This window comes from Acromyrmex echinatior, chromosome 1 (assembly GCF_024713525.1).
Source record: "Acromyrmex echinatior isolate Ae372 chromosome 1, ASM2471352v2, whole genome shotgun sequence".
Lineage (NCBI taxonomy): Eukaryota > Metazoa > Arthropoda > Insecta > Hymenoptera > Formicidae > Acromyrmex > Acromyrmex echinatior.
In genome coordinates, this window is record NC_141852.1 from 23,442,150 (window position 1) to 23,457,851 (window position 15,702).

At 37.7% G+C, this 15,702-nt stretch overlaps 2 protein-coding genes across 12 annotated transcripts in view; one reads left to right on the forward strand and one right to left on the reverse strand.

Annotated features, from left to right (window-relative positions):
• Window positions 1-14,904, reverse strand: part of LOC105152218 (uncharacterized) — a 42,445-nt gene extending 27,541 nt beyond the window's left edge. For 2 of the 6 annotated variants that reach the window (XR_846914.2, XR_846916.2), the window contains exon 1: window positions 6,292-8,526. Coding sequence is in view for 1 of the 6 variants with exons in the window: in XM_011066355.2 (XP_011064657.2) it covers window positions 13,984-14,059; window positions 14,564-14,814 (327 nt within the window). In the remaining 5 variants the exon portion in view is untranslated. The other 4 variants (XR_015545048.1, XM_011066355.2, XR_015545050.1 and 1 more) reach the window with 4 other exon arrangements.
• msi (RNA-binding protein musashi) overlaps window positions 1-15,702 on the forward strand; it is a 139,427-nt gene that overhangs the window by 101,207 nt on the left and 22,518 nt on the right. For all 6 annotated transcript variants that reach the window (XM_087405983.1, XM_087405991.1, XM_087405978.1 and 3 more), the window contains one exon: window positions 15,384-15,624. In XM_087405983.1, coding sequence (XP_087262109.1) covers window positions 15,384-15,624 — 241 coding nt within the window. The remainder of the gene's footprint in view (window positions 1-15,383; window positions 15,625-15,702) is intronic.

Below are 15,702 nucleotides of genomic sequence, written 5' to 3' on the forward strand. Positions count from 1 at the left end.
TGAACTCGGACATTTTTTTCAATTATGCGCTGCGGAAAATTTACAACAAATGTTTATTTACAAACTTATATAATTTTAAATTACATAGTCTTATTCCTCAGATTTTGATCTTCAACATGAAAACAAAAAATTGTTCAATTACATTAATTTTAAGCAAATATATATTAATGTAAAGTCGAATATTGGATCCATGAATATCAATTAGAATTATGTGTATATAATAAAATAAAAGGGTAAAACCCTTTGTTCCTAAATTAAAAAAAAATTCTTAATTAAATATTTTGAAAACAATTTTATTATGATACAATTATTTACTAAGAGAATACTTAAACATTTGTTATAAAGAAACAACGATAATGATGGAAGCAAGGAGTCAGGATATGCTAAAATCCCTTTATATGCTCTCCTATAAATGCGCGCCAGCGCAATGCGACGATCAATGAATGTTAACCAACCCTGATCAGACCGCATTAATTAATATGAGTTTTATTGTTTCTGTCGGAAAAGTGGATCATATTTTCGTTAATCCGCGTGGTATGGCGCATGCTCTGTGTCAGTATGACTTCACTAACTCGGTAAATGCGATATTCCAGAGAAAATGTTTACGTCCAATTAAAGCACCTGAGAGAGAGATGATCGGTGGCACTCAAATATACTTCCATATTTATTAGAGCTAATTTTTATTGGAGCAATTAGAATTTTTAAATACGAGAAAGACATGATATAAGAGTTTCGATTTCTTTTAGAGCTGATTAGATTCTAAAAAGCATTACACTGAACATAGTATTTATTAAACAATAAACTATTTTATAATGTATGATTAATTTGGAATTTTTTTTATTTATGATCTAAATAAATATCGATAATCGTTAAATTACCAGATATACTTAATCCAGACTTTTGAACTAATCCAACCTTAATCAAATTGCATTCTCGCAATTCTCTCGCTCATAACAGTTGAAGAATGCCCGATCGAATCAATATAGTCGAAATAGTGGAATGATTATTCGGCAGCTTACAGTAGCTTACTCTGTTTCCCGCAACGGCATTCGCTATTAATTTCCTTTGATGGAAACTATTCCGAATAACTTGTATAAACTGTATTAATCTTCTGCGTTCATTCCCTATATCTGATATATGTACATTTATCAGTTTCTGATTCTATATTTTTTTATATATGCTTTAGTTATATATATTTTTTAATATCATTTATATGTAATCTATCTGATTATCAATAAATTGATTATATTTATAATTAATTGGAATATTAAATTTGAATAATGCAAGAATCAAAGCAAGAATTGAAATACAAAAATATAACGTAAGAATTAATTGTTAATTTTAAGGTAATATTGCCAAACTGTTACTACATATAAGCTATATACATACATTTACAATGGGTGCTTTCCAGCAAGGACACAGACACAGAGAATCGTTTCATCTTTGTTTAATGTAAGCAAACAACAAGGATGTAATGATTCACTCTGTTACATTGTGTCTGACTGTGTCCTTGCTGGAAAGCACTCAATGTTAACATAGTATATAATTTTATGTGTATATATATATATATATATATATATAAATTACACACACACACACACACACACACACACACACACACACACACACACACACACACACACACACACACACACACACACACACACACACACACACACACATTTATTTATTTATTTATACATATATGTGTTGCCAGGTATGTGTGTATTTGAATAGCATTGAAATGTACTTTCGGTATTTATCGGCTCGACTCCGTTGGTATATCGGAACAGAAACGCGTATGTCGGCAAGATAGGAAACTGTAACTGTATATTGCCGACTGTAACTTACCCATTACGGGTAAATTCATTATCCGTATCTTATCTCGCGTGTATTTCTTTCGCATATCCTAGAAGCAACCTTGTATTTATCGTACGTCACACAATAAGTCCTTGTTCGCTTTTATCACAAATCATTCGTTATAATAACCGCTTTGAATTTGATGATATATTTAACTGAGATGTAATAATCTCTAAGATGTAAAATATTGATCTAATAGTAAGATGCAGCAAAGTCTATCTATTCGTGGGAATTTTATTTACATTAACATTCCATTTAAGAAATAATTTGGATAATTATAACGCTTGACTGATGTATACGGTATTAAAATGTCTGACAATAACGAAATTACACATGAAAAATTATGCAATCATTAAAAAATTCAACTTATTTATTTAATTTATATTTTTAAATCTCTGAAAATATATGTGTGGTTGTCCCTATGACATAAATGATACACAATCAATAACCAATCAGAAATTAGCCTAAAATGTTATCTATTAAACTAATATAGAAACGTTATTAGAAATTTATTACAATTAAATAAGGAATTTGCCTCAAATTATATTCGACCATTACTATATATAATGAAACATTTTATATCCTTACATCATGGTTGTCACTAATATTGAAACGTATCGCAGCGTCGTCATTATTTTAAATAAAATTATTTTAAATAATTCGCAATTTTCAAATATAAGCTCAATAGTATAAACTCAAATATAAACTTAAAAGTTACTGCTCGGAAAAAATTATCACATGCGAATCAATAGTGGAAGACTGACGAAAGAAATTGATTCTTGGCAATTTTGATAAGAATCGTTACAAATTATATTTGAACACATTTATATTATTCGGTATATTATTTGATAATTTTATGGTTTTGCGACCTTGTTTTTATATATTTTTATATTATTGAGGATGACTAATGAGGATCGAAACGTATAGGATTATGTTTAAATTATTGTAAGATTAAAATTCATTTATTTTCATTTAACATCCTGCATTGACACGTAGCCTTTATCATTTAATTTGTTTTAAAATTTTGAATCTAAGTATATTGAATATTTTTAATCACTGCTCGGAAATTATTGTTTGAGTACGCACGTGGCAAATTAAATTTAACCATGTGAGAGAATACGTCGATAAATATTCGCTACAACGAACTAGTGTATAATACCGTATAATAAATGATTTCGAGACAGTCGGCGGGTCGATAGAATCGCGCGGTGGTATTGTACCGTGCCAAGATGATTAATTAAATGCAAACACCGCCACGCCCACGTGCGGTGGGACGAGGTGGATAATATAACCGCACGGTCGTATTAACTGCGTGGCGACATGTGATGCGACCGATCCTCCAAGGGAAATGTGTGATATCGTGATAAATGTAGGTCGGTATCGTGTCATTTAAAGGGAGTGACTTTCCCTTTTTCTGTGGCTATCAATCCTAAAATACACGCTACCGTAATGAAGACTTGTGGATGTCAAGATGAAAAGTGATTTCACGAGATTCACATTGGAACGGATTCACATTGGTAGTCTGTAATTACTTCGGAAATTATTCAGGGTAAAAGTTTTGATCGACGAAACGCGAAGAAGGAAATAAACGCCCTGCATTCCAGGGTAAATATCTTGAATATGCGGATTTCTTTGAAGAAACCTCGGAAACGATGTGGTTAGATTAATTGCGATGATGAATTCAGTTAAAAGAAAGAATAGAGAAAAAAGAAATGCTAGGGGATAGTTGGCCTAGATAGAAGGGAAGGTGGCTACTGAAAAAAGGACAATGAAACCGTGCGAACCGCAGAATGAAAATCGTCTGATCGATTCGCTTAATGATGCCATTAGCAGGATTTCCAATCTCGGTCGAAAAAGAACAAAAACGTTTTTACAATTTGCATTCGCAGCAGTCGCCCGTAATTATTCTAAAAAAAAAGCTATGCTCACATGCGGCTTTACAAATTTTATAGCACGTGGCTAGTATCTTTTTCAAAAATTATTTCCTCGTGAAAATGAAAAACCGATCACAAATAGATTCAAAGTGCAATCAATCTTTGAATGTTTTCATTATAATCCTTTTAACTCTGTCTTTTAAATGGCAATATATGGTTTGCACAATTTATTTATCACTGTTTTATTGTCTAAAATATGCAACGCTTAAAAATGTTTGGAAAACAACCTTAAATCAGAGAAATACAAACGTAGAAGAAACATCAAATAATAAACATCAATATTGATATTAAACTGAAATAGTGCTTTCGCAATATTTCAGTTTCCTCATCGAAGCTTATGTTGCGTTTGATTATTTTACTGTTTAAAGATAAATATATAATAATACATGCATCAAGTTATCGCGTATTAATTTTTGCATTTATATTTTTATCGCGAAGTCATTTTTGCAACACGCTATTGTACGCTGGATAATGCGTAAAACGATGTGGTTTTGGGAGGATGGTTTTGGTCGGTATGGCAGACTATAGTGTTTTCCATTGGCCATCTGTCGAGGGGAATACCCCCCGTGGATTAATTGGAATCTTGCGTATTGATCCAATAACGTGAGTGGTGGATACAAGAATCAGAGATGGGGAGGAAAAACTTGAGAAGAGGGATGCTCGGAAGAAAGAGATGAAAAAAGATACAGAAACTCCGGAAAGTGAAACAAGAAAAATAAGTGCTATTATTCAAGAGAAATATAAACAGGAATAAGTTATTAAACTGCTGTAACGCGAAGAACTTAAAGTGATAGATGCGTATAAAATTTTTCACATTAGGAAAATAACGGTATTGATATATTTAATAATAGAATAAGATAAAATTTATTTATTTTTCTAAAAAATTTCTCTATTTTAAATTAAATATTTATATCTCTTTTTAGTTATATCATTATGTATTTATATTTATATCTTTTTACAACTTTTTTAGAGTTTCCTCCTCATATAATATAATTCCTTATAATATTGTTAAGTCAAATTTACTGAAAATATTCTATATGTTTCATATTGTAACAAAAATTTTACATTTTCAGTAATAACTAAATCTCTCTCTGAAAATTTTAATCGAATATCGAGTAAAACGCGCACGTACAGAGTTCTATAAAAATTTCGCGACGTTTCTTCTAACGAATACACGTCGCAATGCACGATCAATATTTACATTCCACCTGAAATCTACTTAGACTTCTTAAAGCTTTTAAAGGTTTATCTTCGTCTCGCTTATAGCATGTCATGTCATGAGCTGACGATGTGTTTCGCGTTAATTGTGCGCCTTAATTAAAACTAATATCGCCTAAATTAAAATAAATTAAAACGCATCAGCCCTTCGCTCCGCACAGTCCTTCCCTTTATAAAGACCTTTAAAAAAGGAAGGTACGTCGCTTGCTCGAGTGTGTGTGTGTGTGTGTGTGTGGGGGGGGGGGGGATGCGCGCGTGTGTGTGTATGTGTAACTCGTAGTCATTCTTGCATTTTTTCACGCTTTGAAAATCACACTTCGAATATTTTTTTCTGTTCCGCTTTTTTATTTACTGAAACTACGATTTTACATTTCCTTGCAATATTTCTCTTTCGTTTGTAGAACGAGAACTGAAATTTTTTTCCTTTAATCTGAGCAATAATTTCCTTCTATTGGATAAAGAGTAATAGAACGCACACAGAGAGAAATAAGACGGGGGCGATGACAAAGTGGTGCGTTTCTTTAGAATAGTGTTTGACACATTTATGGAATGTACACTGAGAATATTTTCTGGTTGAAAATGGATGAAAGAAAACTAATTCACATGAATTAGAATTCTGGTTCTCGACTAGAATTATATAATAGAAAATTCTAATTTGTCCATTTTCAACCAGAATTTCAATTAATGCAACCGGACTTTTTTCAGCGTGTGCATATAATCTAATTACTCTGATAGCAACGTGCAAAGCATGCAAATTGCTCGGGGAAATATATTTTTCTAATTTACTTTATGTGCCATTTGCGTGTTTGTTCGTTATCAAAATCTTTTTGATTTATCTTCGATTTATTCACATTAATATCAATAAAGTCGCAGCAGCAGAGGAACGTATACATGGACACTCCTTTTCCGCGTGCACGCGCAATTTTCATAGTTTCGAAGTTACCAAAAAATTTCTTATGTTGTCAAAAATATAACTGCGATTTGAAGTGAGTAATTCTCTCTAGTAACGGATCAAGTTCGCTTAATTGGTGAATCTAGTTAAGATAATGAATTATCGATAATTCGATAAAGACCGATCGAAAGCGAAATTGGAGCGTTCAGTAAGCAACAGAAATTCCGATATCGGTATAATTTATTCAAGGTCGTACAGACCGAATTTTATAGCGGAATATCTAATAGTAATAATACACTAAGAAACTACACATCTCTGCGAGTGCCAGATATAGTGTATACTCTAGATTCTACACACTTATAGAATTCTCTATCTAAAGACTCTCACGGGGATTTAAATATGGCGAGGTCTTTCCCCTTCTCTCCCTTTCCTTTTCCACCATATTCCTTCGCGTCCCGATGATAAGGCACACCGAGCTTTCTCTCTGCATCGATCTTCTTTCTCTTCTCCCGATGTATTGCTCTCCAAAGATCTGTAGACATGATCTGTAGACTATATATGCCGTGTGTACATCATGTGTCAAACTGGCACACACACTGGCTTTCGACAGAAATGAATAAAATAGGACGCGATGACGATTAGTCTTATTTCTTTCTATTCAATGGTGTAATAGGAAATGGCCGTCTTCACGCTCCCTCTCTCTCATTTTCGTTGACCATATTTAATATACTATTTAGATACGGACTAAAAATTCTATAAGTCTCTCCTCCCCCCCCCCCTCTCTTTCTCTCTCTTATTTATTGGCTCCTGCCTTCACAGAGTAAAGAGACAATGCGGCCAGATCACGTCATAGAAATTTGTCAACCAGCTAAAGTCTTTACATATGCTTAAAAAGGCAAATTTAACTTTTTTAATCAGGAGAATGCACAGTCAGTTGAGCAATAAATTAATTCAAGATACGATTAGGTTTCTAAATTATATGAGGCATGGATGGGCTCGAACCCAGATCTATGAATTGCTAGTCTACGAATCGAGCACCGAGCCACCTGACGTCACAACTAAGATTATTCGTGTATCATTGGCACCTCTGCAAACATCGCTTCGCATAAAGAGCAATGTTTGTAGAGATGCTAGTGATCCACGGATAAAGGTAGTGCTGCCGCCTGGCGGCGGTGCCCTGAGATATCTGCGCGGGGACTGGGAGGATTGCACGACAAACCCACCCCAATGTCCACCGGTCCTCCATCCATATCCCCCACACTTGTATCCCCTACGACGAACACACGACCACCATCGCATCACCACTACCAACCGTGCGAAATCCAACCTCGATAGTTTTATCAATGTAGCTCGACGTGGAACAGTAATGTTGATAGGGCTGCTGCTTTTCCGACCTTCTGGCATGCCTCGCCCGTCTAATGCGACAATTAATCAAATCCCAAAAGGAATAGTGCGTCCGACAGGTGTTCATTCATTAAAAAACATCTTCATCTTCTAAAATGAATTCCTCAATATTTCTTTCGCTTGATGTTTCATTGTACCAAGTATGCACTAGTTTTGAAATTGTTCACTTTAGAGCTTACCTCCGACTCGATTCCTCCTTTAACTCTTCGTTCGAACTTTTTTTCACATATGATTGTGGCTGTTGAGACACACGATGGTGCACTTTGAAGGTACTACTGAATAAAAGATGAGAGTGCTGCAGATGCATCCGATAATGCAACTTTTGAATTATTGCAATGTAAGAATATTGTACAAAGATTACGGCGATACTATGGATTATACGAAGCAAGATCGATGATCATGGAAGAATATTTCTTCTTCGTTGAACTTTCATAAGAAAAGCTTAAGCAATTTGCGTGGTTATTCAAGCTTGCAAGCAATTTCTCTTTTTATCTCAGATGAAGTCTCATCGACAGATTACAAAATGTTCTTTCTCTGAAGGCTCATTTGATCGAATACATGGAACAATATTTTCATATTATCTATAATTGAAGAATAAATCTTTTTCAGCCGGATCTAAATACACATTGATGGAAATGTAAATCGATATCCAATATTATTCAATTCAAGTCGAGGAAAACTAGACCATCAAAAGATAATATGGACGAAATTAGAAATGATGTTTCTGACTCGACAACGAAACTATTTTGATTCCTTTCCCATGGTATTATTGGAATAAAAAAATCACTATAATATAACACCGAATGGAAAAATCCGCTTTGCCACTTCAGTTTCACCTGTATTAAGGTTTATTGTTTACAATGTCTAATAGAATACTCGAATTTGTTTCTTTTCGCTGTTTTTATAGTACTAAGGTCTAAGTAATCGTTTTGAGAACGTACTACGATTTTTAGAATGAATAAAAATTAAATCGAGGAAGCTGTGTTTAGCGAAAATCATCACTTCTTCTATGAAGTTGAAGTATCGCGAAAGGGTAAGATAGTGATGAGATTTTGTTTTTTTCTATGCTAAGTAATTATTGTGAGAATTTTGAAATAAAACGGGAAACTGAGTCGGGGACTATGTTTATTGTGTATAGCAAAGATCACTTCTTCCATTGAAGTTAAAATAATTGCAAAAGAGACGGGATAAAAAAGAAAAAAATAAAGGAAAGGAAAATAATGACGGAAGGCTTACGATCGACCTCAACCCAGCGTTAACCTTTTCATCGACCCCGTTGTCCGCCACCCCTTCGCAATGTCGCTCCAATTCCGTGTGCTGGTTGTAAACGGAAACAGGGGCGATTCATTACTCAGTAAATGGTCGTGGCGCGGTTATTATAGGCACGGAATTAATAGAAAAAGATAAATAAACGAGAGAGAGAGAGAGAGAGAGAAAGAGAGAGAACGTGGCCGCCGCCTTTTAATCTTTGATTACTTGGCAACGAAGTATCGAAGCATGCGTCACGAAAAATATCGAAATATTATATAACACCGCAAATATAATTCTGTTAATAAATTTCCGAATTTCATTGCATTCTTTAGACAATATTTTAATCAATTCCTTATGATTTCATGCAAATTTACTAGAGCAAAACTTGCCCTTCGCGAATCCTCTGCCTATTCAAGTATCGATCTCACACGAATGACGAGTAGACACATCCGACCTCCACCGAAACTATGTTACAACCTACGACCTTCTTCCAGTTCCGACTTTCGATTGGATTACCCGTCGTGTTCGCGCGATCGATGACGAACGAGAGAATTTCCGGAGCTCATCCGGGCGGCGACCGGCCCGCAGTAGATCCGCGTTTTCCGGATTAATACGAGCAACACGCGATGTTATTTCTCAACGAGAGGTCACTGCGCGACGATAACGCGCAGGAATATCCACGGACGCGCTCCGGCCATTTTGCGGACTATAGGCACAACGTAGATGCGTCCCGATAACGGAATGCCTCTGTCATTTGTCGTGACTTTATGATCCTTGACGATTCAAACAGTCTTCTTGCTCAACGAACCGATTAAAACGATTTTCACTATCTTTAAAAATAATTCGGCATTTCTGCATTTTAACAAAGGGACAGAAAAAGAACTGTTGATGGTCGAGGAAAGCGAGAACGGCTCTTTGAATCGACCAGTGTGGCAAGCAGCCGCGCCTCTCGGTAGCTGCCTTATCGACTGGAAATACCATCGCTGTACCATGATGTGTCCATGCTGAGGAATATCGAGGACAATGTAATAGTTTACGAGAATTAAAAAAACCTGCTGGTCAACGTAACACAACAGTAGCGTTCGGGCGTTTCCTCTTTGTTTTCGTTCATAGAGGTCCATCATCATGCAAACATTCATAAAATTCTTCGTTCGTGTCGTCCCCACTAGCTTTTTCACCCTCTATCGTTTCCCTTGATCGCGAAAACTGTCTAGCGAAAGCGCGCGACACCAATTCGACTTTTAATCAATGATACACTTTCCACATCCTGTATGTCTCGACAAGTCTTGATGATGATGACGTGGTTGGAAGTGGACGACCACCAGGACGAGGACAATGTCCCATCACACCAGTAACTCTTTAAAGGCGTACTGCTGTGACAGGACAATATTCCCGGCCGGTGGGCTGATTTCTCTCCGATGTCTTCCTTCCCCTTTCTCGGAGTTAGTACTCTTCTTGGTTCCCTCTCTCTCTCTCTCTCTCTCTCTCTTTCTCTTCCTCTCTCTCTCTCTCTCTCTCTCTTTCTTTGTCTTTTTCTCTTTCTCTTCCCGACTGCTTCTCGGTGCGGCAGTCAAACGGATTGCCGAACGAGATATGGCGGCCGGCGAAAAATACCCCTTTGCGAAGGCCGTATCATTCGGTCGAGCGTCCCGACGGCACTGCGTCGCTCGGTGGCGGCGGCGGCGCCTCCGCACCCTCTCCCCAATCACCCACCCGTCTCTTCCCCACTAGGACTGGGGCTCTTCTACCTTCCCTGAGCCTCTCCCACCGCGAGGAAAACTCACCCTCTTCGTCTTCGATATGATCCTCCGGTCTCGTGTATATACGCACGCATGCGCGGGAGGGAGAGAAAGCGTTTGCGCGTGTGTATGTGTGTCTGTGTGGGTATACGTGACAGGGAGGGATACAGGGGACTCACAGGGCGCGGAAGAGTAGCACCGGCGCGAGAAGGGGACCGAGTACGACCCCTCGACGTTGCTGGGGGCGGACGTGGAGACTGCTGCTTGGTACTAGGGATGTCTAGCGATACTGAAAATACTGAAAGTACATACGATCTCACTACACTGGTCTCGCCACCCATCAGCCATCCAACTCTCTCTCTCTCTCTCTCTCTCTCTCATCCCTTCTCTTTCTACCATTACTTCTCTTCCTCTCCCTTTCGCTACCCTTCTCTCTTTTGTTTCCCTTTTTCCTTCCTTTCCATTTTTTCTTTTTCTTTCACTCACTTTTTCACCTCACGTCCTATCCTCGCCGTCGTAACGTAAGACGATCGAGGTCATCGGGAAAAGAGGTTGCTTGGCTTGTTGCGTTATGGACATTCATGAATTTTTATAATGCACGTTTATGATCGCACCATCGAATGATTATGGATCGCTATTTACATTGCTGCGAAAACCATATATCTACCGATGAGTACTTTTTTTTCAAGATGATATGGTTCAATTAAATAGTCGATAAGCCGCGTCACGCTGACCGATTGTGCAATCGTCCACTCGAATCACATCAAACGATTTTTTAAAATCTCAGTTTACGCGGTGATATTTCGATTTCGCGGCGATAGCTCGATAACCGCAAAACATACGCATCACGACGAGAAAATTAAATCTGCAACGCGCGGAATTATTTTGCACACAATTTTAAATTTGCGTAAACAAACAGTAACATGTGAAGACACGAACACAAACAGATAAACATTGTTTCGAAATAATTAGAAAATCAAAAAAATTTAAAACTTAACATGGATGGACACTTATTGATGAAAATGATACGTTAATCTTGTTTTAAAATTATAACTTGCGGAGTTTTTTTTCTCACAGCTTTATGCCATCTGTCTTGTCAAAGTATCCTGCCTCCGTAGAGTCGATACGTGCGTATGTACGAAGGGCAGATATTCCATTGATGATTGATTTTTTCTTTGATCTAAATGAGAGACAATCGGAAGATATCACCTTATTGGAAAAATCCTGATTTCAAGAGACGACGTTTCGAATATTGAAGAGGAAAAGAACGCCCTTTCTTGATGCAATAAATCGCAGGGAAAACGCAAACGATATATCGCGCTCTAGACATTCTTTTTTAACCCGCAACTTTTACCCTCCGATAAAAAAATCGTCTGGAGAATTTTCCAATATCGACAGCAATAAACGTCTCCCTTGGAAATGAGATGTATTATCTCAATGTGAGAGCGAACGGAGTAAGATAGCGGTAAGGGCGAAAAGCGTGGAAAAGAAGGAAGAGTTTAATAATCATGACGTTCCGTTGAAGAAAGCTCCAATGACGAGAGAAAGGAGACGAAAGAGAGCATGAAGAGGAGAAACGTCGTAAGACGTTTTTCTCGGCGAGGCCGATCACGGCTTCCTCGGAGGAGGGAGATCGCGAGAGACCGAAGCGAAGCGAAGCGAAGCCGACATGACCGAGCGAGCGGCGCCGAGAGCCGTGCGGTGGTGCGAGCCGTACACGATGAGGAGAACGCCGCGGAGGGGTGTATTGATCCACCGACTGCGCGTTCTCGTCGGCGTTGTGCTCCACGACAGGCAACTACCCACTCTCCCTCGCACCACTTCGTCCCACCACCGCTGCTGCCGCCGCCGCCGTCGCCGCCGCCGCCGCCGCCGCCGCCACTCCCAACCCCAAACGACTCGCTCGTTTCGCCCTCCTGGCTCTTTCTCCTCTCTTCTCTCACTCGTCCGGACCTTCCGCTCCACCCTCGCCGCACTCCATCCTACTCCAACCCCTGTATGCTTACCCGCCTCGCCGCCCTACATCCCCCGCGACACCCTTCGTTGCGCGCATGTCGACCACGCCGCTCGCGGCGATATATCCAAACCGGGCTAACGCGCAACCCCCGTGGCTCTCCTCCGACCGTCCACCCCGCTACTACACAGCGCACCCCGCTGTCCCGTCCACTCGCCGTCCTCCCTTTCCCCGCGCGCACCCTCGCGCTGTACGGCCGCAACGCCGTCGGTGCTGGCGGTGAATGTACGACGCGTTACGACGCTGGAATCCTGAGGGAAAAGGCATCGCGACGGCACGGTATATCTCCGGTTAGATATACACGACGGAACGACCATAGTTTCTCTTAGTTTCGTACGTATCTCTCGAGTCACATGCGAGACGCAAGATGGGCGAGTCCACGCTAGTATTGCTCGTAGATGGGATATTGGTTTGTTACTCACGATATACGAGATATCTTTCTAACTGAAAGAAAAGAAGGGTATCGGAGGTGCGCGTAAAGCGCGCGCAGAACGTCTGCAGTTACATGAAAAGGACAATTTTGCTCCAGTTTTTAAAAATTTAGTTAGATGTAATTTTATTGCACCATCAAAATAATTGCATAGGAATCTCAAGCATGAGGAGCTACAAAATGCTATATAAAGTTTTATCAATCTAAGCTATTAGGTGTTGGAATTAATTCGTAGCGTTTTACAAGTGATGGGAAGTACTTTCATTAATGTATTTTTTAATGCTCATATGAAATAAATAACATTCTTTCATTAAAAAACGCTACGAATTAATTCCAACACCTAAGCTATAATAATAATTTTGATAGTTCAACAAAATTATTTTCAGATTTGTATATTTAGCTTACATTTTTAAATACCTTAAAACCGTACAATATTAATTGCTTTGCGACGGCAAAATTCATGATACGACAATTGTTATTATTATGTGGATAAGCAAAAGACAAAATAATTCTATCAAAGATACCACAGTGACCGACTGCGCACTTTTTATTTTGTATTTGATCAAGAATTAAATTATGTTACGTGAAAACGATTTTGTAATTTATTAATTAAGAGGACTAATTAAAAAGACTCTCGAAATAAAACAATGTAACAGATTTTTAAACGCGATAAGCACAGTATGTTCGTGACACGGCCATAACACGAATTATTTAACGACGCCGAATATAAGCGAATATAGACAAGACAATTATAACGCGATACGCAATTAATCAATATAATTGTAAAAATAATTAATCAAGGTTAAGGATGATAATGGCATCATTGTCAGAATTAATCCCGTTTTACAATAACAAACATCACAAGTGACACGTAATTCTACAGATTACGTGCACGTTGCTTTTAATTAATTACTTTAACTGAATGTTTTATATCAGGCGTAATAATTGATTAAATATTGGCGCTCATCCGTGTCTCTAGATATTAAATGTAAGCGCGTTCGGTGGCAACAGCGAACGGTCGGAGATTTATGGATATTGCGAGAGACAGGGTATGGACGGATACATTGTTTTTCTTTTCTCATGAGATTATCGATTATTCTACACACAGCTTGGATGAAACGAGAATACTATCTAAAAACTTATTTCATGAAAAATAAATTTTATGAAAATATCAAAAGTAACCATTACAAAATGGTATTTATAATGACAGGAATAAAAATGCATTTATTTTGCGAACTTACCTTCAAACTACGAGGATTCCGCAGGTCGTAAAATCTCGGTACTGACGGAATTTCGAATCTTTGGTAATCGGTCAACCTAAAAGACGATAATATTAATAATTATCCTCTTATACTTGGAAAGATACAGGTATTTATTCTCGTGTGCAGTTTTTGTGATTTACATAAATATCCTGACGAATGCGTAAAAATTGCAAATGCGAAAGAACAATAGATGAGGAAATTGAGAGGTTATTTCCCGTTTTTACTTAATCCTGTGGTAAAAATATTTATATTTTTTTTTTATTATACGGACGTATTACACGGCATAAGTAAAAGTTTCTCGTAAGTAGACATAAAACGTGGCAGTGCCAAGGTCGTTAGCTCTCGGCAGACACAGTGACCTTAACACATCGGCGTTATACATAGAATGTAGATTGCTTACAGGAATAGACGGGCCGCGCTATATTTTCCGTCCAAGTTCCAGGGTTTGCTGACGCGATCGTTTTGCGAAATGATATATTATTTTTACACTTGTCGCGCGAGACAGAATGTTTGTTTCACTTTAACGTCAGTCTGGAAGAGCATAGAACCCACTACTTACTGAACGTCAATCGTAGTAATGAAGAGTCTATGGTAGGCCATGGAGGGCATGGCGATCATCGCGCAAGTACTTAATACGACGAGCGGTAGCAACTGAAACAAGAAAAATATACGAGCACGAGCTCTTAATAAAATTGTCGATATTTGTAAGATGTTTATCGCCATCTGCACGAACGCTTTTCCCAAGGAATGGCTACAGAATGTAATAAATAGAAATCCGTCTGTATTTAACATGATGTATAATTTGTGCATGAATATATTAGCATTAAATTACTTTAACATAAATGCTTTGTAGTTAAAAATGGTCACCTTTATATATCACAAGAATAAAAAAATGTATATAGAAAAAATATATATTAAGATATATTAAGAATATTATATAAGTCAACAGTAGTTTAACTAAAAATAATCATATTAATTCTTGAACAGTATCTATTAATAATAAAATAAGTTATATTCTTGTCATGTTCTTATTTTGAAATGTTATTTGTTCCATTAATATTGAATAAACAATATTATTTTCAATTAAATTGCTGTTGGTTAATGCTGTTAATATATTATAATATTATTTATTTTTTCATGTTTAATATATATGTATAATTTGCACATAAAATTTTATATATATATAATTTGCTTTATATAATATACAATTCGCTTTATTGTAAGAAATAAAAGGAATTGATACTATGCATTTTAAAAAAATTTCTATAAAATCATAATATTTAATAGCTTTTAGTACGAAGACTAACACGAGCCGGAACGCCACGTGGATTTTTGCTTGACCGCAAATGGACTTATGATCGATTTATTTTTGTTCGCAGCGCCGGCATGGAGGCAACAAACGGCGCGATCGAGCACGACTTCCACAACACGTTGGTGCCGATAAACGGTAGCCATTCAGGCAGCTCCGGCAGGAGTACGCCGAACGGCGGCGACCCGGCGCCGGGCAAGCTTTTCGTGGGCGGCCTTTCCTGGCAGACGAGCAGCGAAAAGCTGCGGGAATATTTTAACATGTTCGGCACTGTCACCGATGTCCTCATCATGAAGGATCCGATGACGCAGGTCGGTCTTTCTATCTGAGCATAACTCTCGGCTTACTCGCCCGATCAATTACGGTTATTTATTGTACGAGGTTGTTCT